General features: G+C 40.3%; 2 protein-coding genes across 3 annotated transcripts in view; both read left to right on the top strand.

Annotated features, from left to right (window-relative positions):
• elna (elastin a) overlaps nt 1–4,244 on the top strand; it is a 55,390-nt gene extending 51,146 nt beyond the window's left edge. Inside the window, exons 47-49 of the mRNA XM_078246246.1 lie at nt 521–556; nt 2,416–2,484; nt 2,634–4,244. Coding sequence (XP_078102372.1) covers nt 521–556; nt 2,416–2,484; nt 2,634–2,680 — 152 coding nt within the window. The 3' untranslated portion in view covers nt 2,681–4,244. The remainder of the gene's footprint in view (nt 1–520; nt 557–2,415; nt 2,485–2,633) is intronic.
• A 1,190-nt stretch (nt 4,245–5,434) lies between these two features.
• Nucleotides 5,435–15,354, top strand: part of limk1a (LIM domain kinase 1a) — a 53,358-nt gene continuing 43,438 nt past the window's right edge. The window contains exons 1-2 of one of the 2 annotated variants that reach the window (XM_078246247.1): nt 5,435–5,625; nt 8,450–8,549. In XM_078246247.1, the coding sequence (XP_078102373.1) occupies nt 5,568–5,625; nt 8,450–8,549 (158 nt within the window). In that variant the 5' untranslated portion in view covers nt 5,435–5,567. Of the gene's footprint in view, nt 5,626–8,449; nt 8,550–13,023; nt 13,306–15,354 lie in introns of those variants that run through there. The other variant, XM_078246249.1, reaches the window with a different exon arrangement.

A 15,354-nucleotide genomic window follows, 5' to 3' on the forward strand; every position in this document is an offset into this window, starting at 1 on the left:
AGCACATACCAGCAAAAAGGGCTTTTCGCTTTTAACATAATTTATTCCTAACATCTTACACTCAACTTGTTAACACACATGGGAGGCTGACTTTGCATAAGGGAATTAAATTGTGTTTGAAAAATGACAACCTGTGTTTTTCTCCTCTGTGTACCTAATTACAGAGAGATTAATTGGATTAGTATAGACAGTGGAGCAAATTGAAATTATATGTAATCTTCCTCCCATTTGCAAAATACATCAGAAAAAAATGTGTCTGTGTCAAAGCTCACATTATTAAAATTTCAGCCACTTAAATGGGGCAAAACCACAACAGCCTTCCCTCTGCCAAGCTTTAAATAAGATTAATTTTCTGTGTCTTTTAAAAGCAAAATACAGACTGGAAAACATCGCTGTATGTGCAGGTCTGGTTAGCTGAATACACTGAGAGCACCTCTGGATCAGACAGACAAAGTGATTTCATTTTAGCATTAGTCTAATGGCACTATCTCATCTCTCATTTGTCTTTGTTGTTGTCTAGGTGGATATGTACCAGCCCCACTGACTCCTCAACAAGGTATCAAACACCCACCTCCTCACATCTCTCCATGCACCCAAAAACACCACATTAGGAAGAATAATAAGTAGTTTCAGTCATACATGTGTACCCCTGCACCTCAACCCATTTTCCGATTTCTCTCTCTCTGCTCGTTGGCAACATGTCATATTATTTGACTGAGATTGGAAAAGGGTGGAGTGGTACTGTGTGTGCTTGTCAGTACAGATGACACGGCACAACCAGTACGTTGAACTCATGATAATCTGCATTTTTTTGAACATCTGAGATTAGGCTGGTGGAATTATTTGAAGGAAAGTCCATCTGGTTTCTTTAATAACTACAGTTACCGGTTTGATCCCTGGCAGTATTTGAGGTATTCACAGCTTTCGAGGAGACCTGTGTGAATGAATTAAAAGATAAATTTCAGTCTGGGTGCACCAGTTTCCTACCACAGTCCAAAGACATGCATGTTGATCAGTGACTCCAAAATAGCTGAGTGTGAATTGTGAGTGTGAATGGTTGTCTGTCAGTTGCAGACAGTCTGGCTGATCGCCGGCGACTTGCCACTGGTATGCATCAGTGCTCATACAGATGTTACCCGCTGATAATGCCGACGTCCTGGTAGGGATGGTTAACACTACCTCTGATGAGCACCACTCTCCCCTGGTGAGTGAGCTAATCAGGGAGCTAACTAATGCTCAGTTTGCACTGTAGCTGTTAGGGCTTCCAGTTTCCTCCACGCTCTCTCCCTTTGTGATCATGAGCTCTGTATGAGCCCCGATAGTGCACAGTGCAGAACAGCAGCATTTAGCTAGGCAGTGGGAGCACTATGCCAAAGGTCTGCTATATAGAAATAACAGACTATAGAATGCCGTGATTGACCAATCGAGTATTCAACAAAGCTGTGTATTAAAAAAAACTTAGCGCCTAGGACATCCCTGTGTCCATCTTTCTGTCTGTGTCATGGGAGTATAAAGAGCTGCAAGTCTGTTTGAGGGCGAAGGTGAGCCACGCATGCAGAGCAGACAGCGGACAGGATGACGTGTGCGCTTCGACTGCATTCACACAAAATCCACCAATGAGCCACCTTCCTGCAGGGTTGTGCAGAGGTGTGGCCATGTGTATTTGTGCTTTAGAACATAACCACCGTGAAACAATCAGTTTCCCTCTCTTCATTCACTCTCTAGCTCGCTCGCCCACTGCTGCTCTCTCTGTCTCGCCCATTGAGCCGGGGCTAACTTTAAATGGTGTGTTTACAAACGGCAACCGACATATCCTGCATAGTAGGCCTTTAAGTTAAGATTGCAATGTCAAATTACTATTTCCAAGGTTAAAAAATAACTTTCACACATTGACTGTCCTCAGATATATAATATACTGTATGCAAATTCTTGACAAGGCCTCTTTGTCTGTTTGGATACCTCATACACACAATGAGTTTCATCAATTGTACTGACCTTCAGGAGCTAATCTGATAGCATTTTATCAACAAAATGTAATTATTTTGAAGGAATAAGATACAATTCTTGTCCAGTGCATCAGTAGCCATCTCTTTTTCATACATCACTGACCTTATTAACAGTATTAAACATCCACTTACATTGTGTGAGTTGCTCTCTACCGGCCACCTCCATCAATAAATCCATCTTTAATTTCATTTATAGCACCTGTGTTGTGGTAGTGAACACCCACGGGTGTTTAACCAGCTTCTCTGGGAGGCTGGTTAAACACCCGTGGGTAAACTTTACTCAGTCATACCAGCAAAGCAAGGAGACCTCTTGTGGAACACGACAAGTCACTAAACATTTATGTAGCGTCAGGGCATTTATTAGTTAAAGTTAACAGCTGATTTGTGTGTTCTTTTTGTTGTTCTGTAGCCAAAGCAGCCAAGTACGGTCCATTGCAGGGCTTCCTTGGTGGTACAGGAGGAGGAGGAGGCTACAGAGGTAAAAGGTTTTTTACTAACTCTAGTCAGTTTCACCAAACAACATATGCAGAGCGCTCCATAAAAAAAAAAAACATATACAGTATGTGTGAACTTGCATTCTCTCCAGTGTTTTCTTAGAAAAGACTAATCTCATGTTCTTTGCTGCAGGTGGAGTTGCAGGATGCGTGGGCAAATACTGTGGGAGGAGGAAGTAGAGCCCACCAGTGTGACCTCAAGAAACCATGGTGCTACTGCATGATCTAGAATGTACATTTTATATGTAAACAAACCCCATTAGAAAACATGAAAAGATGTTTTTTTTGTTTTGTTTTTAGTTACTGGACTTCAGCGTCTGACTTTATACAAACCCACCGACCCAGAATTTTGTGCACTCTCTGATGAGACGTATGTTATTGATAGTGGCTTTAATCAATAATGTGGTCAAGTTAATCAGCTTTAACTCCCTGTACTGCACCAGCCTACTTAAAATATAGAGTGTGTTTGTGTCACCATGTGTTGTTCTTGTGCATCAATGTGTGTGTGTGTGTGTGTGTGTGTGTGTGTGTGTGTGTGTGTGTGTGTGTGTGTGTGTGTGTGTGTGTGTGTGTGTGTGTGTCTGTTTTGTTTTATGGTTGTACTGTTGTGCGAAAGACTGACTGAACCATCGGCTGCCAATGTGACCTATGAATGATTTCCCTTTCGGTTTTAATCCTAAAGCAAGGTGAACTGTCATTGTTACAGCCCACACTGTCTCACCTCGCTGTGCAGACCTTTTCATCTCTCTGACATGTCAGAGGGGTTGGGTTGGTCGAGGCTCGTCCAAAAACTGATGAAATATGGCCAATCTCTGCATCGTCTCTGGCTCCCCGTCTTCTCTGCTGCTATTTTTAGGCGTGCTGTGTATTTAGCAGCAGGAATCGGGGCTCCGGCCAACCCATCTGCTGTCAGTAACTTTGCTGATTCTAGTTGCTATGCAGTTCAGTTTTCTCAGCATTTTTTATGTTGCCAAACTTGTGATGTATGAAGAGCAGTTTCTGCTCTGAGAACCGACATGGTGAAGACAATCAAAACGTGTTTGATTCATTACAAGATGTTTAAAAACATGAGGAAAGCAGTGTTGCCTTTTAGTTCCAAGTAGATTAAAGTGTAACTCAGATACTACTCTGGCATGTACATTATGTATGTGTGAATGTTTAATTATGTGTCTGAAATAGAGCACTTCAAATGTTTAGTCTCATTGCAGCAGTTATTTACATTTATGTAACTTGTCATTACATGATTATTCAAGATGTTTTACACCATGCTTTGACTCATAGCTTCATTGTTATCAGGAATGTGTGAACATAAAACGCATTTATTCACTGTTTAGAATTGTAATACAGAATAAGACTTTGTTTGATGGGAGAGCTGAAGTGTTAATGTGAGGCATAAGCTCCCATTGTTCTTCATTTACTTGAGCTGCTTTTAAAAAGGCTTACTGACCAAAGGTTCATGAGCGCTGTTGCCAAGTGACTCCATCTCTTTCTGTAATTGTGTACTGTATTTTGTACTAATTTGATATTTGCTGGTTTCGGTTCCTTCACTCGGTGCTGTGCAAGAACTGTCTTTGAGCCTGGGTCAGACCTTGTCTTATGTGCCGTGGGATACTCTTCATCTTTATTTAAAACTGTTTTTATAAGGAGGAACAGTGTGGTTTTGCACTTTTTATATTTCCACGACACACATGTGACTTGTTCCAGCATTTATTTACTTCATCAAATAACAAAATAAAATGTGTTAAAAGTACTCGTCTTCCTATTTATTTACACTTTTTCTTTTTTTTTATGAGTGCATTCCACAGCAGAGTTGATGAAAACCACCTGGCTCAGGGTGTCCTGGTAGATCAGTTTGCTATAAGCACCATACCACACAGCAATAATATCTCACGTTCAAGTCTTGTTGCATCTCAGTTCTGCCAGATTGTTACTGTTATTCCGACTGGGCAAAATGAACTAGGAACCATCAGTGTATTTTAAATTCTGATATGTGAATGAGTATTGTTAGAGCTCTTCATTGTAATGACAACAAACCGATTACATTTTGCCTCGGTGGAGACTAAACTCTGTTCTTGTTGTGCCAGCTGGAAATAATGAACTCTTGTTGCTGTGTTCTCTGAAGATCTCCTGGGAGAACCACTGACCCATGATTCACATTCTATAGTACACTGTTTAAAACCAGGTAAATATGTATTCATTTTAATGTTTCCTCCATATTTGTTAAATTGTGTGTTTGCCTGTTGACAATCTCACAGTTTTGCATGTTCAGCTTACCTGCCTCACACTGAAAGATTCAACTACTTTCACATTTTACACTTCAACTGGTTTCAGTGCAAACTCCAGCACTTCCACTTCAGATAATATTTGAACACATATGACCACTTACAGTACATATAAACTAAAATTTAAATTGCTATTATTTATTCCTCTTTAACTGACGTTTCAACTTATTTGATCCTGTCTGCTTTTAGTGCTACACTTCAACGGTTGTCAGCACCTGTACTTTAAGTGACACTAAAACATTTTTTAGTACTTCAACTGTAATTATACTTTTTTTTTTTTACATAGTTTCAAAAGCTTCAAAGACTCAACATGATAAGCAGTACCATGTAGCCTAATTTGTGACTGTTTGAAATGGATCAACAGCTTTGAGCACACCTCGATTTTCTCAACTAGAAAAATGTTGCCTTTACGTTGTAAAATAGCTGTCAAATAGGGGCTAAATTAATATACTGTCTTACTGTAATCGCTAAACCCACCGTGGTGTTTACTGCACCGCACTGTTCCTCCTCTCCGCCCTCAAGAAATGCATAAATTAAGCAGGGAGTGTTGCTGATTGGCCGGCTCGTTTCTTCCCCTCCCCGGCTCAGCAGCTTGATTGGTCAGCAGCACTCTTGAATGAAGCGCCGCAGAAACGTGCAGACAGGAGGAAGCTGTGAGGGCGCCGCAGGGAGGGACAGAAGCACAGCAACACGACCGCGGGGCGGGCTGCTGTGGTGGTCGGATACCGGTTATCTGTCGACCAGAGGCGGCTTGCTCTCTCCCAGAGCTCGGTGTCGGAGAGTGAATGAGGTTGATGCTGCTCTGCTGCACCTGGAAGGACGAACGCATGGGAGAGGAGGAAGGTAAGGAGATGCTGCTGGGGGTGCATGCGGCGGTGGCGGGGCGGGAGATGCAGGGACAGTGGAAAACACAGAGGATGCTCCAACGAAACTGGCAGAACATTATGCTTTGCACTATGTTTCCTACTTTGTGTGTCGTTCATTGTTAGTCACAGACAGACAACAGTGTAGCATTGGTGTATCTGCGGGGAGCGTCAGGCTGTAACGTTATGTCCACATTGTGCTGCAACTGAAGCCATGTTTTGTTGACGCACCCGTCTCGTTTGGATGCAGTGTTCATCCTCCGGCCATGCACAGTAGTCATTCGATCTGGGATAGCCAAATATATTCTGCTTATAAACAGGTTGTTACATTAATACAATATAATGAGGACTCTACGGCGTGATGAATGCACACAATTGTCTAAGGTGCAGCTTGAACTGCTATTGCCCAGCATCATCTAAAGGATTTACAAAGTTGAACTTAAATGAACAACATACTAAGTGAGTTGGAGCTGCAGCTTCTTTGGCAAAGGCACATCTAATAGCCTCAAAGTTAATTAAAATCCCCTCCAACTTTCCTCATCATTCTCATTGTGAATGACCAGTATAGATATAATAATGGCAGTAGTTAATAACACAATGTTACCTCATTCTAATTTGTTAACATTAACTGGAGAAATCACTCTAGGACAATGATTTCCAACATGGAACGCATTGCAAGATACATTTGAGGGGTTGCGAGATGATTAACAGAAGAGGGAAACAATAAAATGAACATATTCATGCTACACAAAGTAATGCTAATTTCTTTTATATGTCTCTCTAATTTCTTCTCATAAATTACTTTATTATTTTACTTCTTCTGGACTTTAAAACAAGGGGAAAATGTTTTTGGTTGAATTGGTCAGAAATGATGCAAGTAGACATTGTTTTTTATTATTAAACATTGGGAACAATTGCTCTTTAAAACAAGCTTTAGTATAATAATTGTGTATGGCTGTGAAGATTTGGTAAATACCTGCATTAAGATGTGATGTAACTGTATATTTAGTGATGCTGTACACTGTACTTATAGGCCTTTTATGTGATGACTCACTTTGCGAGAGGAACTTTGAGTATTGCGAGGGGTGGGACACCCAGTCGTAGACCTGCACAGGTTATACAGTGTGTGTGTGTGTGTGTGTGCATGCGTGCGTGCGTGCATGTGTGTGTATGTATGTGCGTTCCTAACTTAGGTATTAATGTCTTCTCTGAGACCTTTGCAGACAGCAGAGGTCAAGAGAACACAATTACCAGGGAGAGAAATGCTCCATAATAAAGTAATAATATTTATTAGTAAAGAGGAGAGGAGAGGAAAGGTATTAGCACAAACCAGACCTGCCTACGAGCCAAGATCAGGCATTACAGTAACGAGCTGACCGCACAAAACCTCTGCCAACACAGTTTTTAGACTGAGGGATCGACGAATAATAAAAGCTGCAACGATACATCGATACACTGGTACCACCAATATGCTGGATAGATGTTGTGTTGCATAGGGCAGATGTGTCTTTGAACTCTGAACTGATCTGTGTTCAGCATTTTACTTGTTTATAGCTGTTTTGCATTTGAGAGATGGCATGCAGCTACATATTGCTGTGGATGTTCAGATGTTTCAGTTGTCTGTAAAAATATAATAATGCAGTAAATGTATTAAATACAGTGTATTATGTTTTATTTTCCAGCTGCAGAAACATGATTTATTGCCAATAATCATTTTTGCAATAATTTGTATACAGTAGTGGTGTATGCCCTGTACTGTGTAACACACCTCACGTATGATGCCCAGTTTCTACAGATCAAGTCGTTTCAATTTAATAAAAATAAACCAATTTACAAGTTGAAATAGTATCTGCTTCTATGTTGAAAAGGACAACATGCACTTTTGAAGTCTTCTGAATTATATTATTTTTGAGTTCACTGCAGGTTTAGGATCTCAGAAAGTATATGAACTCCAACAAATTTCAAGATTTTTAGAGTGAAAGTACAAAAACTCAGCAAAGATGCCAATAAAGAATAGTGCCGGAGTTACTTCAGGAAGTTAATGTATTCATCTTTAGCTTCATCCTTCTCTTACAGATTATAGCCCGGCCCCCTGCCAATAAAAGGATCAACACGTATGAACTGTGTTTAACTGGCAGCCATGTTTATATACGTTGTTACTTAGTTACTCACCACCTCCTTCTTAGGATGTAAAGGGTGTGTGTTCCTAAGCAAATGAACTGCAACAGCAAGAATATTGAAAAACTATCACTTGTTGCCAAAAATGATGTAGTTCAGTAATTTAGTAGTAGAACTACATAAGTATTACATCTTACTTTAACAAGGATATTCTGGAATGATCAATAGCAATTTGAATCACTGGCTTAAAAGCTATGTGACTTAAATAATAATCATTAGGATATTTCTTTCTAGATTAGATTAAACTTGATTTTAGAAACAATTTAATTTAGTAGCCATTAGCCAAAACTTCATTAGATTAATTAAAGTGCAATAGTGTGAAACTGTCCTTAAAGAAAAGTTTTAAATATTATTCTGAAATTGGATCCAAAAAGTTTCCATTATTTCACTAAAAGTTGCGGTGATACTTTCAGCTTTTTAGTTTTTCACGTGTGTTGGTATTTGTTATCTGGAGCTTCAGTACGGATTTGCATTGAAGGCCAGATAAGAATAGAGATAACAGTCACATGCAAAACACATCAACCATTGTTACATCCCATCAAATAACTGTTGTTGATTGTACGCAGAGTGAACTATAAAATGGTGGATATCAGCACACCCGGTGACCTTTGTCTCATGTGTTACAGCTGGAGGAAGTTTGCCCGTCTGTGCGGGATGCAAACAGAGGATCTACGATGAGCAGTACCTCCAGGCCCTCAGTGCTGACTGGCACACCGTCTGCTTCAGGTATGTTCAGCAAAAATGTACCGCCCAACAGCCTCAACAGCATGAGTTCACATGTCTTTAAAAGGCAGTGATGGATGAGTGTAGAGCTGAAACAATAAGTCAATGAATGGATTCATCGCTGGACAGAAAGTTAAACAGCGGGGCGCCCTGTTTGCTATTCTCACGATCTTTCTGTCTCCTCCTTTTCTGTCATCTTTCTACTGTCAGCTGTCCAAAAACGGCATCAATTTACCATAAAATAATAATACAAAAATTTAAAATTGAACTGGAAACTATTTTTGGTAATCGATTAATAATTCCAGTTATTTCTCCAAGCAAAGATACCAAACTTTTGCTGGTTTCAGCCCCTCAAATGTGAGGATTTGATGCTTTTCTTTGTCAGGTATGATAGCAAATCAGACAAGTTTTGGTTTTGGTTTGTTGGTCGAATAAAACAAAGCAATTTGAAGATTTTTCGCCTTTTAATCTGGGTTTAAAAAAAAAAAAAAAAAAAGATTTTCAGACGATTAGTTCATGAATTTAAGGGAATAATTGGCAGATGAATCAACAAAGAACCGTTAATCATGTTTTCTTAATGGACCTGAAAATGGTTTCCGCCACTGTATCCATCCTTATTTTTCTTTCTACTGAAAACATGAGACTTTACTCCTCTTTTGTATCATTTCTGTTGCTATGGCGTCCTTGACAGCCACAGAAACAGAAGCTCATCAACAATGGCTCTCAGGCCTGAGCAGCCTGAAAACGTGCCAAGATTTGTAAAATCATTATTAAGCATTTTCTTGATATTTTAAAGTTGCTGGAGACCTTTCATCTTAATCAACAGATACGAACTGGAGTTTCTGTTGTGTCAAGCTCACAGCGTTCGACCTGTATCTGCCACCATGATGAACATTTCACCAGCAGTCGGTGTGTTTGGTTTTACTTTCCCAACGGTTTTGTTTGGGGGACAAGAATAGGCAGGTTTGTGTTTCAGTCTCAGTCAGGTTTCTCTCTACGTGAGGTGCCACGTTTTGGAAATAACTATAGATTTATAAGATCCAAAAGCTTATTTGCAGAGTGACTATGTGAGTATAGAGACTGTACAACATGTCTTCTCAGTTGGTTTTTTGATCAGTTGTTGTGTGTATCTGTGTGTGGGCAGTGAGACTTCATGTGTCCCTTGTGAAAGAAATCTATTCACATTGTTTGGATTATAACCAGTGCGTTGATTTTTAATATTAAGCACAGTTCTTGTCTGTTAAAGTGATCTTAGAAAGAAAAAAAACACAACATTTGGGTGATGCCTCCAAAACCATAAATTAGATGTGTTATTATTTAATCATTATTACACATTTCTATTATACAACCCCTGTCCTTCAAAAATGAATTTTTATTGACAAAACAATCTCACCACAAGGTCCACTTAGTATCTGCTCTGGAGCTCCGGATTGTATTACACAACCTCCAAAAAAGATGACGTTTTCCCAGTTGTCACAGAATTATAGATGATTAAATTTCCATTTTTTAGGACACTTCAGGGACTTTATTGGATTAAAGAAAATCCTTCTATTACAATCTAGATTCTCCAGTTGCCTCACATTCTCTTTTTTGTGAGGAGCTCTCACCTTATTTGTGACTGTTTATGTTACGTGTTTGTCGTTCTGACTGGTCTTCAAAATAAAGTGTTGTAGTCATTAAATCTTCAGATCAATACAGTCACCCCAGGTCATATAACACGATGCATTTGAGAACATGAATATAGAGAGATTCACAGATGGTGTTGACACACTAATGGCCATCGATTCTTTCAGCACTGCAATTTGAGACTTTCGCTTCTTTTTTTAGATTTTAGATTCTTATATTTGTTGTAGAATCAAAAAAATCAAACAAACTGTTTTTATGGTGGGATTTCCCTTTATTAAATGAAAACAAAGATGTATTCTAATATGTATATAGCCTTCCGTACAACATAAATTATTAATAAATATAAAAATTCATAAAATTTTTTTGATGCATTGTCTCTCACACAGCGACCGCGTAGCATCATGCTAGTGCCTTTCACTCGTATTGTGGTTTTTATACCATGTCATGAAAATGCAGCAAAAAAACAAGCTCTATAACTGATAATTCCCATCAGTGCTGATACTCTCATTAAGCTGAGTCAGGAAGAGTTATTTACTTTGAAAGTGGGGCAGTTTTTACAAGGCTGTTGTATTTAATAGGACACAGTTGTTGTTGTTGTTGTTGTTGTTGATGTTGATGTTGCTGCAGCTTTTGTTACGTGATGATCTTATGTAATCTCTCCACGTCTTTCTCTCCTCTTCTTTCTCACATCTTTCATCCAGCTAACTTTGTTTCTGATGATCAGGAGATCAAACAACTTCTTGTCGAGGTGTTCTGGCTAACCCAACCAGCACTGACTCAAGTGACATCACTTGAGGCAATTTATCAGTACAATGTAGCTACAGTGTAGCTAACATTAGCCACTTGAGCTAATATTTGTTGGTTATGCATTATGGCCAACATTAGCTCGCCACAACAGGTTCAATGGCAGTTTACAAACATCCAACAGGATGCTTGTCGGTACCCGATCTGTGCTGCCTGCACGATCCGTCATGCGCATGCGCAAGATGTTCGCACAGATGATAATCCTGTTTTACGAGGATTTACGGCACTGCACGATCTGTTCCACACTTCTGGTCGTAGTTGTAGTGGTCTGCCATTAGCCTCCACCGGGAAGCTAACGTCAGTTTGGCTAACAGCTAATTTGGCTAACCGCTAGCTGACAGCTTGATTCAGTCTAAAATAACGTTAACTCAAACTATACACTGGGAAAAGCAGGCTACAGCTAAATTAAGACTTTACAGTAAAAACAATAAAGACAAGTAGTGATTGATTGTATTTTAAATCAGCACAAGTAAAGTAGAACTGATGTAACAGCTGTTATATATTTTAATGGTTATTTTCAGGTTGTATTTTGAGGGTCTTTTAAAGTTATTACATGCTGTCTCAGCTAGCGGTTAGCCGAATTAGCTGTTAGCTAAATTAACGTTAGCTTCCCGGTGGAGGCTAACGTCAGCCCGCTACAACTATGACCGGAAGCGTGGAACAGATTGTACAGTGCCGTAAATCCCATGGTAAATCCTCGTAAAACAGTGCAGGCAGCACAGATTGGGTACCGACAATGCTCATTGTGCCTAGTCTGTAGGGCTGGGCAATATATCGATATTATATCGATATCGTGATATGAGACTAGATATCGTCTTGGATTTTGGATATCGTGAGTAAGTGTTGTCTTTTACTGGTTTTAAAGGCTGCATTACAGTAAAGTGATGTACTTTTATGAACTTACCAGACTGTTCTAGCTATTCTATTATTTGCCTTTTCCCCACTTAGACTTATGTCCACCGTATCAAGAATATCGTGATATTTGATTTTCTCCCTATCGTCCAGCCCTACTAGTCTGGTTAAGTCCTTGTTGTTAGTTTGTGAGTTCACAAGAATGAAGGTTGAACGTGAGACATGCTAACTTTAGCTTTTAGTTGCAGCACAAAAACTGTGGCTTTATCTCCCGTGAGTTAGTTTTTGCTTGCTTGAGGTGTGTAGAGCTGATTAGCTTTGGGTATCTTGTCTCTAAAGTTCTGTATCAGTAGGCTAACAGGTACTAAGCTTTGCTGTTGTTGTCAGCTACCACTAGATGTTACAAAAGAGCCACATTTCACTCATAGCACATTTAGCATTTTTGTGACTTTTTTTAAAATTTTTGTGAAATGCTGCAGTTGAAGCATGGTATTTTATTTTATTTTGAGAAGCTGAGGTTTTGCTTCTTCTTGCTTAATTTTTTTGAGGTGATAAACGTCCAGCTGCATCATCGACATCACTCCTTTTCACTCAGTTTATTTGAGCCGGTAGGCAGATTGGCTGTCGCTGTGTGGAAAACTCACCGCTCAGTACGTCATTAATGATTTCCCCCGGCCGGATGTCTGAATGGGAAATCTGAGGAGGATATCTGGGCTCCGGGCAGAGTGTGTGTGTGTGTGTGTGTGTGTGTGTGTGTGTGTGTGTGTGTGTGTGTGTGTGTGTGTGTGTGTGTGTGTGTGTTTTGTGTGTGTCTGTGATGAGAGAGTACAGATAGGGAGATACATCTGGCTGCCTCAGCATGGACGAAGGATTGTTTGTCTCAGTTGGGGTGTCTTTTTTTGGTGTCTGCATTTTTTGCATTTTTCTCATTGAGTGCGTTCATCTGTGTGAACTCATTTCACACCTTTTGTTTGTTTGCATGTTTATGCACTTTGTACTTTCACTAAAAATAAATGTACTACTTTGCATTCCTTTTTACTGTACCATCATAAGGTGCAAACCTGAGTGTTGTGCCAGCTTCCTGCACTCCTTTTGAGGTGTCAGATATCAGCCTGCAGCTTTAAGCCCTTTTGCCAGCCCACCATGTAGTGACACAACAGACACCAGAACTGTTTAATTATTACTAGTGAAGCAATGTGAGCAACTAAGTCTGTAAAAGAAAGAAAGTGTTAGATCCTCCTAGAAATCATCCAGATTTTTCCCTGCGTACCACACAGTGTCTAGAAATTAGAGGGAATCTTTTTCTGACCCAGATCCAAATCCTTAGGGAGGAGCAGGATTGTCATAGAAATAGAGGATTTAAGACGGCTTCGCTAGTCAGACAAGGCTTCCGTGGAAAATTGACTGGTTAGACTGGGGAACGGAGCTTCAAATGCCCAACATTCCATGATACCATGGAGCATTACTCCAGTGAAAAGTAAGTGGAGATGATAGTAGCAGAGGAGAACGCAAAATGAAAGTGACCAGATTGTTGTTTAAAGACTGTAGGGTCCCGTGGGTAGAGAAAACAAAACAGTCAGAAAATAGCAGCGACTCGCTGTACATACAGTAGCCTTCATGGGAAAATGCAGCCGTGTTCTCACTGAGATCTGTTTTCACACACTCTAAAACACCACAGGGACTGTGTCCTCTATATTAGGAACGTTGCCATACCATTTATTTATATATTTATTTATTTAGCCAAACTGAGAAATACAGAGAGAGTTGTGTGGAGCTGATAGTCTTAATTAGCTTTGTAGCAACTCATTTGGCAACGGCTTAAATGGAACGGATGTTCATTAATATGAAAAAGTTACGAACTAAAGTTTGAATATCAAAAATTATATTTTATCACATATGAAGACTGAACATATTGGACAAGATACTACTGTCATAGTAGGAAAAACACAGGTGCAGGGATCGACAGTAATGGTTGCTCGGTTGCCCTTGGCAACCAGATTGAGTCAATTGGCAACCATTTCGTGGCCTCTGGTTGCCCCCTTTGGCAACCACCTGTTCAATATTTGTGTTTTAAAATATATAAAACCAAAGGATTGATGGGACAGGTGGCCGGCTAGTGTTAGCTTTCCACCTAGCTCATACTCCTGCATATGAGCTAGGAGTATGAGCTAGGGACATCCTCCGCGTTTCACCGCTGAGGATACCCCCTTACCGGTTAGCGGCATCGAGCAACACCGCAGGCTGATGTGCTGGTCTCCGTAGCAGGCGAAGCCTGTCAAGTATTCCGGCTAGCGGCACCGCAGGCTGAGGTGCTGGTCTCCGTAGCAGACGAAGCCAGCTAGCGTTAGCTTTCCACCTAGCTCCAACTCCTACCCCCGTCCCGCTTTCCGCACACCGCTGAGGATGTCCCCTTACCGGCTAGCAATGTATCCCGGTGGTACATGTGTGCGGTAGTTTGAATGCACATAATTGTTGTTCTAAAATTTCCTTCGGGATGAATAAATCTGTTTCTGCTGAGAAGCTAAGCGATGATTCAAGGTGGCTGACACTCGTTTTTACCTCGGCAATCTCCGGAAAAAGCCGACAGTCCAACCCCCTATCAGGCTATGCGGAAGTACTGGCAAATTTCTACCGATGACGCAAAAATCGTCGTTTTACGTCATCGGTAGAAATTTTTCCAGACCCACAATACAGAGATCTCTCCTCTCAGGGGGACATGAGGGAGGGAAGCACGATCATACAAAAATACTACCGTGTTTCTACTGATACAAAGCTTAATGCTAAATCGGTGAAGTATCCCTTTAACGATGGCTCTGTTCCATTCATGTATCCCAGTAAGCTGTGACAGGGAGGCAGCATGCACAATATCAGGACTCTGAAACTGAAGCAGCTGAAGAGCTCTCTAGATGTTTGTCAGTAAGAGCTCTCATCAAGGAGGTCCTGGGTGAGTTTTATTGCGTTCACTGTGGATTTGAGGGGATTAAGTTAAAGTAGACATTTGAGGTAAGACACCAGATGCAGTAAGAATGTGTGTAGCATCATTAAGATAGGACTCTGGAGACATCCCCAACCTCTTTTTGCCTCATGGGATCCAGCAATGAGATTTTTTCTAGTCATACGCTATAGCATGAGCACCATCCTTTTGGTTTCATGTTTTTTATTCACTGTGTGGAATTAGCGTGTTATATTTTTGTCCTGTTATCGTCAGTCATTGTTTAAATAACATAGTGTAGAATCACTGGATTATTGCACATTAATTGCTTCATGTTCTTTTCTACTTTTCTGTAGCTACATTAACAATAAAACGGCTTTAGAAATGTACATTAAAGGAGTTAAAGCAATACTGACAATCATCATCTTATCAATATGTGATTGTTTTTGTACTCCAGCTCTGAAAACTCGACCCGTGCTGCAGTCTCTCTGCAGTACAGTGCAGCACCGTCCTGCTACCAATATAACTATTTCTGCTGCCCCAACAGTCTTCCCGACGGACTACAATGGCTTGTGCTTCGTTAGCACTTTAGCT

Source organism: Sander vitreus, chromosome 3, assembly GCF_031162955.1.
Source record: "Sander vitreus isolate 19-12246 chromosome 3, sanVit1, whole genome shotgun sequence".
NCBI classification, from domain to species: Eukaryota; Metazoa; Chordata; class Actinopteri; order Perciformes; family Percidae; genus Sander; species Sander vitreus.